The 19392-nt window shown below is 40.6% G+C and overlaps 1 protein-coding gene across 6 annotated transcripts in view; it reads left to right on the forward strand.

Annotated features, from left to right (window-relative positions):
- The window catches only part of NPAS3 (neuronal PAS domain protein 3), an 839936-nt gene that overhangs the window by 589388 nt on the left and 231156 nt on the right, over nt 1–19392 (forward strand). For all 6 annotated transcript variants that reach the window (XM_032404923.1, XM_032404924.1, XM_032404925.1 and 3 more), the window contains one exon: nt 13807–13896. In XM_032404923.1, the coding sequence (XP_032260814.1) occupies nt 13807–13896 (90 nt within the window). The remainder of the gene's footprint in view (nt 1–13806; nt 13897–19392) is intronic.

A 19392-nucleotide genomic window follows, 5' to 3' on the forward strand; every position in this document is an offset into this window, starting at 1 on the left:
TTGAGAACAACTGGCGTGTAGAATCTAGAGGGGTCCCTCTATAGTGCCAGGTCTTTGAGCCATGAGCTGTGGCCTCTGGCAGGAGGAGCATTTCTCTCTGAGCATTTCTCAAGAACTGTGGCAGGTGTCTCCCTGGTGAAAGCTATAGAATGTGCTCCCTAGCAATGATCAAGGCACCCTGGTCTTGGCAGAAGTACGTCTGTCTGCCTGATACATCTCTTATTCCTTCCTTAATCCTCTTCTTTGAGGGTTTCTACAAAGCTCTCTGACTTTGGAAGTCTCCTCTCTCACACCTCTTAACAAGGCCAGGAATCTGTCCCTCTAGCCCCCTTTCTGGTGCCTCACCTGGGATTTGGATGATACCCAGATCCTCCCCACCCCCCTTTTTTAGGAGCACCCTGGAAAAACTATAGGGAGAGATGTGAAAGGGTTGATTGTCTTTAAACCATGTCAACTGGGTATTACTATGTCAGCAATCCTGCTGTTGACTGACCTATGCAGAAAACTGAGGGGAAGGGTCCTAATGTTTCAGCCCATGTTACCCAGCCCTTAGGTACTACTGCTTGACGTCTCTCTGTACCTGAGTGCTTGAGCCTAGATGTTCTCTTGTGTAATTCATTCGTGCTGCCTCGTATGACAAAAGGGGACATTAGTAATATGGTTCCTTCAAAAAGTTGCTGGATAGCCTGCTACACCCACCATTCTCTTTTTTGTGTCCCTATAAGGCAAAAGATTCAGCCTTGAAGAAGCAAGCGTATATGACTCATGGCAGAACCCTAGATTTTGCTGTATGTACTAAGCCTTTTGAGACAAGGATTTTTAATCCTGTTCAACATGAAGGTTTTGTATTCCATCATGTTATTGGAAATTTTAATTGCGATCATGTAGTTCAGTGTGTTAAGGGAGCCCAATATAAGGAAGAATTGAATTTGGAAATATGTGGAGTGAGTTTCTTTCATTCATTGCCTGTAAGAGTGTGTTACTTACACCTTGCTGAGATTATGGAAAAGAGCCGGGCTCACTGCATTGTAGAATACTGATAATAATGTCAGTCATTCACCATTACACTGTCTTGGTCTCATTAGCTCAAGTGAAATGAAGGGTGTTAATAAACTATGGAGACCTGTGCTAACATATAGTCCATCAGACCTGCCTAGCAGGTCACATCTGTGTGCCATTAGGCCACGTCTGTGTTCTTTTTAGGAAATGGCAAAATAATACTGGCTCTACACTTTCATGAAAGGTGCCTGTTATGGCAGAAAAGAACCAGGAAAGGGATAAAAATCTGGTGGAGAAGAGCAGCAAATATCTTAAGCAAGTGTGATTACCTATAATAAGAGTAGAAGGAACACACAGAAAATGATAACAGCTTAAGGTTCTGTTTGTAAAACCCTTAATATATTTTTTATTTGCTTTGGGATAAAAGTCTTCCATTAGGGCACAGAGGCCAATTTGAGTCTTTAGGGGCTCAATCCTTTAGGGGAACTCCCTCTCCAGCCTGCGAAGCATTTAAGTAGAAATTAAAGTAGGTCATCCTATTACTAAGGAGAAGCCCCCAAGCAAGACAATAAAACAAATAGTACTTGTTGGAAAAGGTCAAGACTAGAATGAACAAATCTCATTGGAGGCAAAAAGAATCTATCCCCAATATTCAACCACACAAAATTTACGCTAGCCTACACAAATTCGGAGCCATTCTTCATCTTCAAAATTTGTTGGTAATCATTACACATCCATGAGTCCTGTGTACCTATGTATAAACATATCCATTGGGTGTTTTACTGCCCAGGGTAGTTTCCACATAAAAATGCATTCAGAACAGGATTGCTGGGAACATGGGCCATGAAGTACAGCACACACGTATCACCACATCCACACCATCCCCGCAGCCATCCGCACCTCTTGCACTAAATGGATGAATACAGAATGCAAATCAATAGATGAAAGGAGAAGAGGGGGAAAAGGAAATAGGAGAGAAAAAAATGAAAAGGGGGCTGAAATGAGAACCTAGACATGGGGGAGAAGCTGTTGATTCGAAACCTGTGCACTGCGGTCTCCAAGGTAATCCCAGGTGACATTGTACTTCTCACTTTTTTCAGGCTTCTATCATTCATGGGGAAGCTGATGCTTACTTAGACTCTAAGATAGGTCTGAGGAAGAGTTTTAATGAGGATTCATCCTTCTTAAATTCTGAGGGACTTCACTGAGACTCTTAACGTCTTCTGTAACAGAGTGTGTGCGTGGTCGATACAGATGGGACATCTCTTAATTGTGAAGTTGACTATCTTGGAGTCTTGGCATTCTAGACAGCTAAGAAAAATACCATTTTAACAATGAAGATAAGTTTTAGTTCATAAACCTGGCCCTTAAAGGAAACCAGGCAGAGGGCCAACTGAAAACTCAGGCTTAGAATTTAATCAATATGCTTGCCCCCTTCATACCACTGTTGTTGGCAATTTGGATGCCTTTGACATAGAAGGTTGAGAGAGACTAAGTGGGAGGTGACAGTTGTGGCTGAAGGTATTATAGGGCTATCTGGTTGAGGCCACTATAAATTCTGTAGACTAAATAGAATTTTAATAAGTCTAATAGTCATTGAGAGATGGACTGTCATCCATCAAATGCATTGAATGGTGGAATATATCCATTTTCAAATTATTTTTGTTCTAACATATCTTTAGCTATTTAAGTCAAAAGAGTGGGTAAATGGATCATTGTGGACATTAGAATTAGGCTGAGACCATTGATTCAAGGTTTCTAGTGAATGAATTATCAATACGGCCAACTGCAAATTTCATTTGGAATTACTATGAATTGGCACATCAGTGCATTTGAATAGATCATGCATAACCTAGATTATTGTTAGAGCGAATCCCTTATAGGCTGTTATATAACTTCAGTAAACCACACGGCCCCGAGTCACTGGAAACACTTGATCTAGTGATTCCTCAGGTGTGTCAGGTAATACGGCCTCTATAGCTGGAGTCGATCGTGGTGTTCCATGGCACCCTGGGCCAAATGGCTCAAGACAAAATGCACAGTAAGTAAGTTAGACTTGCCTAGCAGGCTAACAGTATGTGCTGCCTGCCTAGGAAAAAGTGAAAAATCAAGGTCTAACATTCTTTGGCAGGTGTCTGGGATGTCATTCCTGGTCTCTGACTTCACCAAAGAGTCCAGGAAAGGGGAAGATCTTGTGTGATGAGAGCACTTGAGGACAGGGGGGAAAGAAAAAATTGGGCAAAAACTTTTGACACCTCTTTCTGCCCTGGGAAATGTACGTGGTGTCCTTATTAGCTCCATAAAATGGTCCATCCTGGTTGGTAATTGTAAGAGTGCATGTGAGCACCTTTAAAATATATTTATCTCTAAGTATCTAGGAATCTCGAAATACATAGAACAGACCTGTTCCTGAAAAATTGACCATTTAGTGACAGCTCCCATATTGATTCTACTTTGCCCTTTGCCACCCACTGTGCATTACTCTGGAAAAACTGTAAGACAAACCAGAACTATACCTTTCAAATGCTTTTTAAACAAATTTGAGCACCTATTTTAAAAGGAAAAAAAATTGCTGTGATTATTTGATTTATCGGTCAAATAACTTCAACAGAAAAGAGTTGAGTCTGTCCTTTTTGCTGCCTCATATGGTGGGTCAGAAAGGCATGGAGACAGTAAGCCCAGTAGTTTCCCAGGTAGATGCATTCTTTGCCTTCTTCAAGTTACCTTAACATAACTGATTTTACATTTGCAGTAGTCACTTTAGACTTTATCTTTGTGTTCCCGTTAGTTATACTTCTCTATAGACAACTTCAGTCCCATGATTCCTATTAAATCTCAGAGATTTAGGTTAAAGCATCATTTGATCCTGGAAATTCAAATAGTAAAATAGCCAGTTACTCCTCAGTGATGGCTATGAATTCTTTGTCAGTCAGGATAGTCACTGAAGTAGAACAGCAAGAGGAAGGAAACTCCGATCTCATTTAATTTAATTTCCTTCTTTGCTAATGTTTTTATCCCACAAAATTGCCACCACCCAAAACCTCATCGCCTGGCCTGGTTCTTTCATTCTGTTCTTGAATTGGACACAGTGGAAGCCAGGACCCACAGCCAAGCACCACTGCTTTTAACTGCATACATTTAGACTGTCATTTAATGTCCACCTAGCAAATGTGGTCCTGGCAAATTTCATATCCTAAACTGCTCTCGTTCGAAGGATATCATCTAGACATTCTCTGAAGAAGACTTATGACATGAGTCGTTTCGCTTTGTATATATGCAAGTGTGTTAGCAAACAATAAACAACAATCTCCTTTGCCTCATGCGTGTCGAATAGGCATGTGGGGATAAAGGCAGAAGCATTTCCTTGAAGCCCTGAATAGGATGAGAGCTCTGTGGACAAGTAGTATATGCTGGTCTTTCTCACTAAGACTCAGCGGCCAACTACAATGAAAGGAGAAGGTCAGCAGAGTGGCTGACAGCCATAGCAAGCTGTAAACCCACTTGTTGATCCCAAGATCATTCAGCACGAGGTTCCCAATTCCATCAGAATAATTGATTTTCCCATATATGTGTATCTCTGCTTTGTATGGAGCTAAGGCAATGAAGCAGTGTAGCCTCTAAGCATTTGAAATGCACAGAAAACCAGTATAAAGATTTCAATATTGTAAATGTAGGACCCAGAAGAGGTGCAGTTACTTGAAAAAGATTTCAAAAGCAATCCTCGGCATTGTCGATTTCTGGAAGTAAACTCTACTTTCTATTATCAGTCCATCATATTTATAGCTTTATGTGGGTCTTGTAAAAATTAATTATTAATTATATGAATGATAAATAAAGAGAGAATGTAGGTACAGTGATTTCCAGAAATTAACATCAAAGATTTTCATGGCCCGTGGGTTTTCCCCAACCAGAATTCCTAAACTACTATCTTTGCTCAGGCTACTGTAACAAAATACTATAGACTGGGTGGCTTAAGCAACAGACATTTATATTCTCACAGTTCTAGAGGCTTGAAGTCCAAGATCAAGGTGCCACCATGGTCAGATTCTGGTAAGGACTTTATTTGTAGCTTGCAAATGGCTACCTCCTTGCTCTGGGCTCTCATGGCCTTTCCTGGGGGCATGCCCATAGAGAAAGAGATAACTCTCTCTATCTCTTCTTATAAGGCTATCAGTCCTATTGGATTAGAATCCCACCCCTATGCCCTCATTTAATTCTAATTATCTCCTAAAAGCCCAGTCTCCAGATACAGTCACCTTGGGGGTTAGGGTATCAACATATAAATTTGGGAGGGATATAATTCAGTCCATTGCAACTATATTTGTGACAACCAAGTTCCTTTCAGTACAAATGTTTTTAATACCTTTTCCCTAGAGATACCAATAAATGTTTCCTGAAATGAAACTCATATGAATACATCAGATTAATGTCCGAGGTCTCTAAATGGTCTTTTAATCTGCTAAATTCATTATAGGGTTCTTTAATCACTGTTACTACCCCGGACACAAACTCCTTACCTAAAGGAATACACGTACAAAGCTTTTATTATTTTCTTTTAAGGAGCCTATTTTTTAAAGTTACCCACTGCCCAGTTAAACAGTCAGGTTCGGTCATAATCAGCCGTAAGAGAAATAGCAATATGGGTCTACCTTGTTATTATCGAGGATGTACTTCCAAGCAAACATGATTGCAAAATAAATTTCTGTAAAGTCATCTTACATAAAATAGTATACTTCTACATAAAATAGTACATGATATGCCAGAGGAAGAAGGAAAAAGCCCTAAGTCTCAATGAAAAACTTTGGGCCAGTAAATGGGCTCATTGTGCTGGCCAGCCCCGTGGCCCACGGGTGTGTGTGCTCAAGGCTTGTCCTGGCCATTGCTGCTGGGAAGTGTGGTTCTCCTAGCAATTTTTTATTAACCGTGGTGTCCCTTCTCTCCTTTTAGGCATTAGCCCCTTCCTCCAACACATGAGAATTTCCTTGAGGTCTAGCAGTCTCTTGACTGTACATTCACAAATTCCAAAAAGATAAAAATGCGAGCTGATGGATATGTTCATTAACTAGATGGGAGGAATCCCATGTGTGTGTATAGCGAATCATCACAATGTATACTTTAAATATTTCACAATTTCATTTGTCAATTATACCTCAGTAATGCAGAAAAAATACAAATTTCCTCAATCCCTGCCTTTTCTAAATCAAAGACAGCATATGACAGGTATGGAGCTTAGTGATAATGGACAGGGATCCCCACCTCATACAGAGTATATCCCAAGCTGGAAACTGCCTTTGCCCTGCAGCTTTTTGTTTTATAAAGTTAATTTCCAACTCTGCTCATTTGCTTAGTCTCAGATCCCACAGATGATTTTTCTTTAAGAAAGCAGCTGGTGGAGGTGCCTGGGTGGCTCAGTCAGTGAGGCATCTGTCTTCAGCTCGGGTCATGATCCCAGGGTCCTGGCATCTGACCCCGCATCGGGCTCCCTGCTCAGCGGAGAGCCTGCTTCTCCTTCTCCTGCTTCCACTGCTTGTGCACGCCCTCTCTCTCTTTCTCTCTCTGTCAAATAAATAAAAATAAAATCTAGGAGGGAGGGAGGGAGGAAAGGAAGGAAGGAAGGAAGGAAAAAGAAGGGAAAAGAGAAAAGGAAAAGAAAAAAGAAAAGGAAGAAGCTTGTGAGTTGGGTCCTTGCTCAGCTTTGTGAAACCTCAGCTGGTACAGGCCCAGTGCATAGTGAGCACTCAACAGTTGTTTTCTGAAAGCATCACGCTTAAACAGTAGGAACATGAGAATCTCTTATGTGGAAAGAAATGCTGGAGGAAGCACAGATTTTGAGCAGCTTTGATGGGGTATGAAACAACTACAGTGCCCAGCAGGTAGTCCTAGCATCAGGAGGAAAAAGAGGGATCCTTCTTTCTTAGATCTCCTACATACTGATGGGGGACATTGAGCAGTGTACTTAATTTCTCTGGGCTTCAGCTTCCTTATCCATAAAGTAGGATTAAATAATACCTATCTAGGGGCACCAGGGTGGCACAGTCATTAAGCATCTGACTCTTGGTTTTGGCTCAATTCATAACCTAGGGGTCATGAGCTCGATCCCTGCCTGCACTGGGCTCCACGCTCAGCAGGGAGTCTGCCTGAGGATTCTCCCTCTCCCTCTGCTCCCCACCAGTAAATAAATTAATTTAAAAAAACAATTATGATCTCATCTCTGTACTGTTTTGTATAATCCCGACAACTTGCAGTACACCTGGAACCCTGTGTGTGACCAAGCTCCATGAGTAGCCAAAGCAAAGCAGTGACATTTTTTGGCTTTTCAGGACTAGTACAATGTACTCTTTATATTACTCCCACTGGCATGAGAGTCTTCCTTTAACTTGAAAGAGAACCCTGAATTAAAAGGGAAAGATGCACAATAAGGAATTAGCTTCTGGATTTCAGTAAATTAGTATACCACATACACGGGAAGGAGACGTTTTAATGTGCCAATGAATATCTGTGCCTTAGCATAACTAGTGAGAATCCTCTCCCTCAGGCGAAAGGAGCTGGTGAGCAGCACATGGGCACTGACAGCCTCGTGGAGTGCCAGTCTCCCAAGACAAGCAACAGATAATGTGGGGTCCGCGCACTGCCCCTGAGGGCTCAGAGACACAGACACGTGCGATTTCCCCAAATGCGGCACCCTTTCCTTATCCCGGAGCCTGTTGTCCATTTGGCTGGATGTTCAAATCAAGAAATCTACATCCCTCAAGGGCTGGATGCAAGGCTTGAACTAGCATCCCAGAGAAAAAAAGGTCAGCACTTTGATACACAGCTTCCACAAAATGGAATTTTAATGAGCAGAAGCCAAACCTGATCTCCTTGCTCAGAAAGCAGATGTCTTTGTTCTTTTCATGTTTTAACATTTCACTAGCTCAACATCTCTCCTTTTATTCTGGTAACTCTCCGCTAAGAACGAAGAGAGGCCGTCTGTGCCTCTCTGCACTGTTTTCTCACCTAAGATGTTTAGATATATGTGTTTTAGGAAACTCTTAGGAGAGGCATTTTGAGGCACCAACGTTTGTTGTTCTAGAATTCTTTTTTATTGGGAAAATGCTCAGATGGGACTGAATGAATCTAATTTGGTTGTGATGGGGAAACATGTGTCTTTGGGTACATGATAATGACATGAACCTGTGCTAGTCCTCATGTTATTGACTCGTACTGGTGGGGAGGGGGCAAAGAAGAGACATGGGAGCCAGAAAGCTCTGGAAGATTCCTAAGAGTTAAAGCCCAAACCTTTGATGTCTGTTTTCATCTACTTTGAGAAAATATACTTGACTTAGATTCCTACCTCTAAACATAAAGCTTTTGTTTCTGCACAGTGCTTGATTGTTAAAACTCAGATTGCAAGGACAAAATTTGGGAAACTTTTTCTTCCCCATAAACAGATACATGTGGGCACTTCTGGGCATCATCCCAGGCTCCTTGAAGTTGCTGCGAGTCTACATGTGTGTGCGTGAGCAGTCTAGCATCACCTCCTGAGTGCAATCAGAGGGCAATATGGCATTTTAATGAGCTCTGTCAAAGTGTTATTGTATCCAAAGGCCAAAAAATTTAAGAAACATTTTTGTCTTTCTAACTCTTTTATCTGCTGCCAAAACAGAGTAGAAAGATAGGTATTGAAGCCCTGTCCTCCCTCACTCTTCAGGCCAGGCTTCTTCTGTGCTTGGCTTACTCACTCAGCTTCTTTCATGATAATGGAGGCATGGTTCCAGAGCAGCCTCCCCCGTTTCCAATGCTAACCCATTGCTCAGAGAGCAGAAGAAATTTTCTCATACAGCCTCTCCTTATGAACAGCAAAGATGTCTCAGCAGTTACAAAATACTCTTATTTCATGGCTTGCAAAAGCCTTGTGCTGACATCCGTGTTCTGTTCCTGCTCTAACAGGATTTTGTCATAACAATGAAAAATCCTGGGTTTGGGGAGAAAGTTGGGTGTGTCAGAAACTGTCCTCTCTCAGGGCTCGGTATTTTCTGCATAGTCTAAGCCTGAATTAGAAGAACATCACAGATGCACCGTGCATTGGACATGGAGCACATGCATGCATTTAAATCACGTGTATCTTACTTTTTTACTGATGTAATTGTGAAATATGTTCCTTTTGCATTCATAATTAGGGGGCGGAACAGATGGTGAAGGCTTAGTTTAAAATAATCTGTCATTAAAATAACCTAGCCTACTGGTAATTCTTCACTCTAACTGGAGTGAGGTCATAGGAAAAGAGTTTGGGGGTGATTTTTTTTTTCCTCTTCTGCATTGGAATGTGGAAGAAAGAACCGCTAATCTCGGAGTGGTTATATACATGAGAATTACCCCATAAGGGCACCATGGTCAAGATTTCACTCTGTGAGATTTGGCTGCAGTGGAATATGCAGGAAAAAAAAAAGGAAGCCAAGACAAAACTACTTTGACAAATATAAATCCATTTAGCACAATGCATTAAACATTAGTGTACCTTCAATCATGAAGCTATAGTTAGTTTCATACCCTGCAAGGAAATAACCTCATCATTTGACAAATACTGGTAGAGGCCCTCAGCTTTTGGGGTTAAGAAACTGTGTCTTATACTTTATATGTTACACGGATGTCAGGGGATATAAATTATAATTACAGGCATTATTATTCAGAGATGCTGTAGCCCCTGACTTGTGCATCCAAGCCTCCCTCCTGTATGTGTACCTCATAGACTTACCAGGATGTGACAAAGGAAATCTCCTATCAGCCCTGTCAGGATGGCTAAGAACTGGTTTTAGTAATAAGAAAACTGTCTTGATAAATCAGATACTAGCATGCCTTTAAAATGTCTGTTTTACTGTTTCTTCTAAGATTTTGTTCTCCATCTGCTTTGAGGAAAGCAGATAGATTTCAGCGTGGCTTTATAATAAATCTTCTCAAGGAAGGACTAGCATTAACATTTGTGTAGGTTCTTTTTCATCTTAATCCAACCTTAGTTAATAATCAGAAAATTCTACATAGTGAGTAAGGAGATGTAATTAACCCTTTGACCCCAGAATCTTAATTGGCGCCTGTTGAAAACAGTGGGCAGTTAAAAAAAAAAAATTAAAAAGTAGCCCGCAGTGATTGAAAAAGCTTGGAATGTAGTAGCTTTCTTGAATCTGAATTTTTAAAAGTTCCACAGAACTTTCAGATTAATCACCTTTGGTTCCCAAGACTAACGAATTGGATGTTTCCTTCCTCCCGCCACCTTTTAAGACTAAGACACACACATAAAACCAATATCGATGCTGCTCTTAAAACTTCCCTAAGCAGCAGAACAGAGCAAACTGTGGACAGGGATGGCCCTCAATCAGAAGGCAATGGCCGTGTGAAGGGCAGCCTTGCCAGTCTGCTGCTGACACAAGTTCATACCCCATTGCCTTATTTGAAAGGTGATCAGATCTGAGTTGGGGACAGTCATCTCACACTGTCGATATGATGACGTGATAAATATAAAGGTAAAAAATATGGCTAACCAGGTTTTCTTTGTTTTGTTTCGTTTAGTTTTTTGTTGTTGTTTTTGTTTTGTTTTGTTTTTTACCTCTGTGATGACAAACAACTAATCTGACGAGTTGTGTTCTTCCCACACCAAATTGGCTGTTATTTTTAATTGAATTGACTGGATGCTTTGTGTCATGTAGACATAGACTCATTTTAATCTCACCAGGAAATTGGAACATGTGTCGAAGCCTCTGCTTTGCCAGACAAAACTGGCCAGTTCTTAGATCAGTGTTGCTTAATACCGTCAGATGTTTTGCCTCCAGAAATTTTTTTTCCTTGCTATCATGCCCAAACATCCTCTACTGTTTTAGTAAATACAAGAGATATGAACCTAACGTTACGAAATCACGATCCCTTTCAGTGAGAATGGAAAGGCTGTGTATGGCTGGCAAATGCCCTGCACTAGGTGTTTTGGAGAACTACAGAAGAATCTAGTCGGACTGTGGTCTTGCAGATGTTGGGAGATAGCCCAGGCTGTGTCAGACATCTGGGGCATCAGAGTGTGCAAATCCTCTGAGGGCTTCATGACCAGGACTCTTGCAGAAGATCGTCTCCATCCCTCTCAGTCATTCTAGCATATGTGATCTAGGGGAAGGAGCATGGGGCTTGGAGGTAGAACCGGAAGTTGCTAAGTCTTGTTTGAGCGGTTGTTAGGTGTTGGCCAGTTAAAGATGAATAAGACATCGCCCACTGTTGAGAAATTCAGTCTCCTTGGGAGTTGAATAAGCCAGTCAGGTCCATACAATGTCATAAATGCTTTAACAGTATCATTGGGGGGCAGCAGATTTAATCCTAGCTTTGCCACCAGCTGACCGAATGATCTGGTCCAAGCACTGAACCTCTCTCTGCCTCAGTTTCCTCACCTGTAAAATGAGGGTTTGGAGGACAAGAGGTTATCTCTCTGCCAGCTCCATCAGTCCTTTCTTCTCTGAGTCAGCCTTTCAGTTGTCATGTGTCCCCATAAAAGTTTCTCCTGTCTCCTCTCTCTCTGTCTCTCTAATCTGACAGCAGCACTGTAAGGTTTGAGAAGATGGCTCACACAGCTCTCTCTGACTGTGTTCCAGGGCATGGCCATTGGGTTGAGTAGAAGACCTGTCCATGGGGAAGACTTAAAGGAGTAGGGGGGAGGGTCTTAATCTTCATGAGTCATCCTCAGGAGATCTCTTGTGTGAGATAAAGACATGTTGAAACAAGATCCTTCCCAAAATCCACAAAAGAAACATCTGTCCCTCTGGCACTGGTTCAAAGTGAGATTCCACTGGGCCACACTCCAAGCTTGAAAGGTTACATCTCACCAGGCTCCAGAGGGGGTGGTAGTTTGGTCAAAGGGAAGGAGTCCACTAAGCAGTATTTTGTTCCCTGTCCCATAGCTGATTCCAGGAGAGATATTACATAGCAAGGTGACAAGTTAACCTCTTGTGGGAGTGACTTGTGAACTCTCTTGTCATCCCACTTCCTATCTGTCTCCTAACAGTGGGATTCTGTCATCTAAACAAATCATTCAAAATCAAGGGACGATTTTTAAGTCATAGGCCGCATCTTAGTACAGTTTAACTTCAGAAATTCTGTGACCATTTCTTTCCATTAATTTACACATATCAATCAGAGAACCTTTGTTTTTAGTGGAGGCAGTACTGTCATTAATTCTCACTGTCCCAGTTCAAATCCTAACTCCATCACTAACTGGAGACAGGCATGTCACCTGCCTTCACTAAGCCTCAATTTCCTTGTTTATAAAATGTAGATAATAATACAATTACCTCAAATTATACTGTGAAAATTAGAAGAGATAACACATGCAGACTGCTTAGCACGTATTGCTTAATAAATGGACGATGTCCTGACCAAAAGCTTGTCTATCATGTAATTTGTAATGTCGTCATGTAAAGTGACTTTTGAAATGTTTTTGGAACACACCTAATCAGAGGAGGAAGTTGGGTGCTACCCACAGTCTCTGACCAGTGGAGCTCTGAAAATGGGTCAGGAAGCATGGAGTCCAAATGTGTGTGTGTGTGTGTGTGTGTGTGTAATGGAATCCAAATATATATATTCCCATGTACATACATAAATATAATACATAAATATATCTATTTCATATATACTTTTAGAGCTCTAAAAAAAAAGTTCAGTATTTTATTTCAGTATTTTAGGCAACTGAGATTATTGCTGAGATTTGAGACAGTCCATGTTTCTACCTGAATTTTACATGCTACTTCCACCTTTCCATACTTAAGAATTATGTCATTAATTGAGTGTTGCCACCTGCCTTGTTCCCAATGTGGGTTTCCTGTTTTTCCAACCTCACAGCCTTTGTAAAAACCACTACTCTTTGAAACATCTTTTCCCGTGCAAGCAGTACTTGGGCCACCTACCTGGTTAAAGATAAATACATAAAGCGAAACAAAAGACATAAGGATGGAGGGTATAAAATGCACTTGAATTGCAAGAACTTGAAACAAAGGTACTCTCCATTTGAGTGGTACATTGCAGTTGGAGTCCATGATGATTGACACCACTCATCAAACTGACAACGCAACCCTCCATTTGGAAAGTGGACAAAGGTTTCAGGAGTTACGGATGATGCATAGCTTCCTTCTCTCCCCATCCCCTTCTTTTGTTTCCATTTCAGGAGCTGTAATAGAATCTAGATCTATCACAATAAAACTTGAGCATAGAGTTTTACAAAAAAGGATTACAGTTTGTAAGGTTTCGGCCTATAATCATTCACCCATAATGTATTGACTTTTCCTATTTGTTCTACCACAATAGGCACTGGAAGTGAGAAGGGTATAATCCTTTATTAATTAGCAAATTATTGATGTCCACAGTAGCTCAAGTGGTGATTTTACTTGCTCTTCATAAAGGGACCCTTTTTTTTCCCTCTCGTTTCATTGCAATTTCCATTCCTGTTCAGCTATTTAATGGAGAATCTGGCTGATTTAATCTTTTAACCTACTGAATCCAAAAAAATAAAGTCAACAGCTCATAAAATCATCATGACCTGATTTTGTACATGAATATGATGTATATTGGTCAAAATGACGGAGACATAGGAAGTCCCTGAAATAAAGGAAAGCTCGTAGTCTTCATTCAGACCTTTTGTTTGTTCACTTACAGGGCAATGGTAGAATATCTTAGGACTTTTGTTGGCCATGAAGAAAAACAGAGTCTTGAATTCAGTATGTGTTGCTTTGTATCACATGCCCTATTAATTAAATCTCCATCATATGTTTATTAACTTAATTATATATTTATTTTTTTCTGCAGTCCCTGGATGGCTTTGTATTTGCACTAAATCAAGAAGGAAAATTTTTGTACATTTCTGAAACCGTCTCCATCTACCTAGGCCTCTCACAAGTAAGTAAAACAACAATTTAGATTCTTGACAGTGATTGTGAAGGCTCCTTCTGCCTTGTGCTTTTCCTTCTTCAGCGGGTATTTGGTTCGGCATGAATTATCAAATTTATTCTTTAATGGGTCTACCTGTCTTCTAACAAAGTCAGTGAGAAAATTCTGTCCATTCGGAACGTTCAGAATAAACTTGTGCTCTAAAACTTTAGTCCCCCTCTCCCCCCCAAGGATCATTATTAATTTATTGAGAACAAATGAAGTTTCTTCCCTCAGTTGTTTTGAACTTTGAAACCTCTGTGCCCAGTAGGAGAGGGACACACTAATAGTGCTTCCCTTGTGTCCTATTACTGGATGTTTATGGAGTACCCTGCATTATCCTGGGAGCTGACACAATGACAGGGAGTCATTTGGAGTCAAGAAATGCTGAAAGAGACCATTAAAATGTGTTGCAGGGAGGGTTCCAGCAAGGATATATTTTGCTGCCTTTGCAAATGCTTCCTAATGCTGAAAGACAATTTCATAAAATAAGAGCGCCTTTCATTACGTGCGGTTTAATTATTCACATGTGTCTGTCAGAGGCTGGAAGGAAAGAAGATGGAGGCAACTGGGACAAGGGACAAAATCCTAGATGTTAGGTCTTGAGATTACCCTGGAATACACAAATTTTACTTCCGTCAGAGTCTGGGACACAGGCTGCATCTACAGAATGCCAAAATCCCCTGAAGAAAAGTTTGCAATTCCACTAATTATCTAGATGTGGGGGTTTTTTTCCCGTAAAAATGCTGAACATCTGGATATCTGTGCCCATACAGGTGATTGGTGGAGTTTGACCCTTTTCATCTGGTGGCTTGGCATGAGGAAAACACAGCCCTGGTGGGAGGGATTTTGTATGTATGTGATGATCTGCCAAGTTGGATAATCTACTTCTCATTCAGTTGCCCCTTGGAGCTAAAGATGGAGATAAGATTTGTCTCTCTCCTCTTAAGCAAGACCCACCCCAGACTCATTGCTTCCGAAAGTTGGCACCACTCTAAGGAGGCATCCGGCACGGCTGGAACATTTTGGCTGTTAGCAAGTTTGCTGGGTAATAGCTAAATCAAGAAAGACACTGGGAAATAATAAAGAAAAATATTTGGCATTTGAGGAGGGTTGGAGTAGGAGGGGAAACACTGCCAAATTTGATTATTTACTGTCGAGAATCCAAGCAAGGGTCCATTAATTCTTCCTTGAAGAACACACAAGCTATTGGTTATAGTTTATAGAGTAATTCTATTTTATGTGGGTTTTAGCAAACCAAATGATAGAAACTGGGCTATTGTTAACTCACTATTAGCATTCTTGCCTCTTGTTGAAATCTCTGGTTTTGTAATAGCCTTTTGTAGATTTTAATCCTTGTCTTAATCTATTTGGGACACGAGTTTTGAGAATCTCCAGTTTGGCTCTCATGGGCACGCCACCATGTTCGTTCATACTGTTCAGAACTGGAAACACCGCTGTTTGTTGTTCGGCAATGCCCATATTCATCTGTTTTATGCAGAGTATCCAACAAAGTTTAATAAGCCAGTGAAGAAGAAGGATGAATAATTAGTTTAAGCAGGTAAATGCTAATTAGGGAACTCCTGAAAAGCATCCATTATATACTAGCTCAAAACACATTTTACAGCCCTGGTTAGTGGTGTAATCCAAATTCTGTCAAGGCAACTGCATTTTCTGTAATTGAGATGTGTATGTTTGCTTTGCATAACAGATGGCTCTGTATGCTTAGACTGATAGCTAGGAAAATAATAATTGCATTATTCTGGCCAAAAGAATATTAGCTCTTGGGTTTTGGCCATTTCAGTCAGTCCTCCTGCCAGCACAGCATATGCACATATATGGATTGGATTTTCAAGGAAATTGATGCATCTGGAATAGTGTGGCCATCTGAAATATCATCTGTTCAAGAAAAATTTGGCTTTAACCCTGTGCTGGTTTCTCCTTAAAAGCAGTGTATTTCACTGCTTTTCTACTGTAACATTAAGTCCATCTTTTCCTAAAATCTGAGACCATAATTGAGGTTTCTGCAGAATAAAGCAGCTGTGTAGACATGGGACAGTAACTGGCGCCTTCTGTGCAGTCATTCCCTGCTCTTTTATGTGATGACTTTTAAAGTGTGTATCAATAGTCAGCATCTTGACTTGCCCGGGAGCAGACACTGGCCCCAGTGTATTTATACCCTCCATGGTAGATGTGTTCGGTGTCGTCAGCAATGTGGAACGTGCAGGTAGAAACTACGAGGTACAGAGGTCTTCATTTGGAAGTGATGAAGGGTAGGTCACTAAGAAATGATGTTTGCATACACTGATGTAGGTGTTTAGCATTCAAAACTAAAGTTTAAGAGTACTTCCGGGTTAACATGAAAATAATCCAGTAAGAGTGCGGTATGTTTTTAAATGCCTAAAGAATGAGAAGAAAAAAAATCGATGCCAAAACTCTGGGAAAGGATTTCCAACCCAGTAAATGTTACGTTCTAAGTCCTAATAGGATACTCCACACTTAACTCTTTTCAAGTTTCTTCAGTGTCCTCTTGCAGTTGTCGGGGCTTGGGGTCCCCATGGGTGACATGCTATGTAAAATGTGCTCGAAGTTATTCAATTAAGTACATACTTAATCTTTTACACACACACACACACACACACACACACACACACACACATCCTTAATTGAATGCAAACCAAACACTCTGTTTGTGTCCTACAACTTTGGCTCAGAAGTTATTCCATCAAATTCTAGACAGAGATAAGGAGTCTATGAAATTATGGTCCCTCGGTTCCTTTTTTAAATAATTTCATTAAATAAAGACAAAGCATAACTGCATCATCAAAGATTTACCCAGTGAAATTGTTGAGGAATATTGCGAGCCTGTCAGTTCGTTAGAACGTAGTTATATCTGCATTTGTAACTCTCAAAATATTCCTTCCTCAGTTTTACTTCCCTTCAACATGTAAATAAATATGGTGGCTTTAAAGTGGCTTATGTTCAGGAAAGAATTAGGATGATATTTTGACTTGTGAGAAAACTAAGTAGAGAAACTTCTACTGAGCTCTGTTGTATGGTGTGAATATAGGGACAGCCAGAGTGGATTTCTCCTCTGCTCTCTGTTGAGTTTAACAGCTCCTGGTGTCCAGTGTGTATGTGTGGCGGTTATTCTCTCTGAAGTATTTTCAAATTGTCAAGATGATGGGAATAAGGGGATCTGTGATGATGTTCGAACCTCCTTGGGCAGCCCTTTTGACTTTGCCAGAGATATATATCTAACTCAACATCCAAGATGTGGTTTCAGGTTATAGAAATACACAGTGTTGACTTGCTTCCCTAGGTAAAGATGATTCCCAGTTACTCACTGTGAAACCTTATCTTAAAGAAAGAGCCCCAAATATCGAGGCTGAGTTTGGTTTGTGTGGGGATTAAATGCCTTCTAATACGTGATGACAGCATTCAGAGCTGCTAAAAACTAACTCTACTCTGTAGCCATCATGGAATAAGCATAAGTGAAAATGAATAAAGAAAACAGTGTATTCCCTAGTACTAAAAATACAGTAATGATACATAGACAGATTTTAAGAAATCTCTTCCAGGGTGTAAGTGGCATAATCACCAAAGGATCCAAAAGACACTTTATATGATAAATAGAAAAATTTCTAGTTTGATACAGGACATAGAGAAATAGTCGTTCATTGGCTTATACCCTCCTGTTTCCACAAAAGAATTAGTTTACATAAATGTATATAATAAAAAATAATGGCAAAATATAGCTAGGGTATAAGGAAAAAGGCAAAAGTAAATCATTTGTTACCACATAGTAGGAGAACACAATAGGCTCTAAGAACGGATATAAATAGTCTGATAAAGCTTCACATTTAGCTGTGAGCTCCCTGGTAACCAAAGCAAAAAGGGAAATACAGCCATTCATCAAAAAATAAGGAAGCATTGCTTCTTAAGGAAAGCAAAGTTTTTCTGGGACTGAAGTATAAAAATCTCAAATACAGTCTCTGTAGGGGCTAATATGTGGATTATGACATAATTGATTTGCTTCCATTGAAGTTCACATTCAGAGCAAGGCTGTGTTGACCATATAACAAATATGAACGACCATATTGCAAATCTCATAAGCAGACAGGTGACTCTCCCCCCTCCCTCCAGACGTTGGTGTGCCAAAGATCATTCTGAGAGTGATTTTCTGACATCCAGGCCTTATAATAGCATTGACTAGTTTGATGGTTTATGTGCTTTTATAAATCAGCTTTCCCTCATCCATACACAAATCCTGCATTTTCTCTTAAATACTGACGAGAAGTTTAACAATATGGTTGTTGGAGTCAGAGGACATGGGTCTCAGTTAACCAGAGGATAAAAAAGGACTCGTATTTTTTTTAAAACATTTTTCCTTGAAAGTGGGGTGAGAGACAATGATTCCAATGCACACCTGTGCCAGCAAAATGTTTTCAATTTAACATAGAGTCTTATTTAAAATAAAACGGGATCTAGGGGCACCTGGGTGGCTCAGTCGTTAAGCATCTGCCTTCGGCTCAGGTCGTGGTCCCAGGGTCCTGGGATCGAGCCCCACGTTGGGCTCCCTGCTCAGCGGGGAGCCTGCTTCTCCCTCTCCCACTCCCCCTGTTTGTGTTCTTTCTCACGCTGTCTCTCTCTGTCAAATAAATAAATAAAATCTATAAAAAAAAAATAAAATGGGATCTAGAGCAAACTGGGAAATTAACAGATTTTTACACTGTGATATCATTAGAAAACACCCTGCAGCCAGCTAACCACTCTCAGGGGATCCTTCCCTAATCTCCCCCCACCTGCCCCCAGTACTAGCTTGCCTGAGTCACTTCTCACCCAGTCCCCATCCTGGTGGAAGATACGTCCTTGTTGTCATAAGCCAGCCAGAAGGTAGCGGCAGACAAGCTTACAAATTGGCTTGTCTCAAGGCAGCTTGCTGAAAGGGGCAGGGTGGTCGCAGATAGAAGGGCTAATAAGAGGTGAAGGTGAAAAGGGGTAAATGATTGTTTTAAATTTAGTCTTTTTTTTTTTTAAGCCATGCAGATATATTTACCACCAACTCCTTTCCCCATCCTGTTGTTGTTCATCTCCATATTTTAGATTTCTCTGCATTTGTTATATAGAATGGCAAATAAAATTACAGCTACAGCACACAAGTACAAGGTCAAATAAATGACAGAGCTCAGTCTATTTGTGAAGCTATTCTGAAAGGGAACCATGGTGCCAAATGTGGTTTATTTGAATAATAAAGAAGAATTAGATTCCCCTGATAACTTGGCCGAGGGCCAATAAATCACTGGAGGTTAAAGATGCTTTGCAACTGCCATGTCTTTCTTTTGCTTCTCCAAAGTGCACCCTCAACTCTTCCGTTCCACATTTTTCAATGCAAATCAAGTTGAGGTTAGTATGTGGTTAATATTCTTGCTTCCATGCTTGTAAAAGATACATATATAGATAGGT

This window comes from Phoca vitulina, unplaced genomic scaffold (assembly GCF_004348235.1).
Source record: "Phoca vitulina isolate PV1807 unplaced genomic scaffold, GSC_HSeal_1.0 scaffold7, whole genome shotgun sequence".
Classification (NCBI taxonomy): Eukaryota; Metazoa; Chordata; class Mammalia; order Carnivora; family Phocidae; genus Phoca; species Phoca vitulina.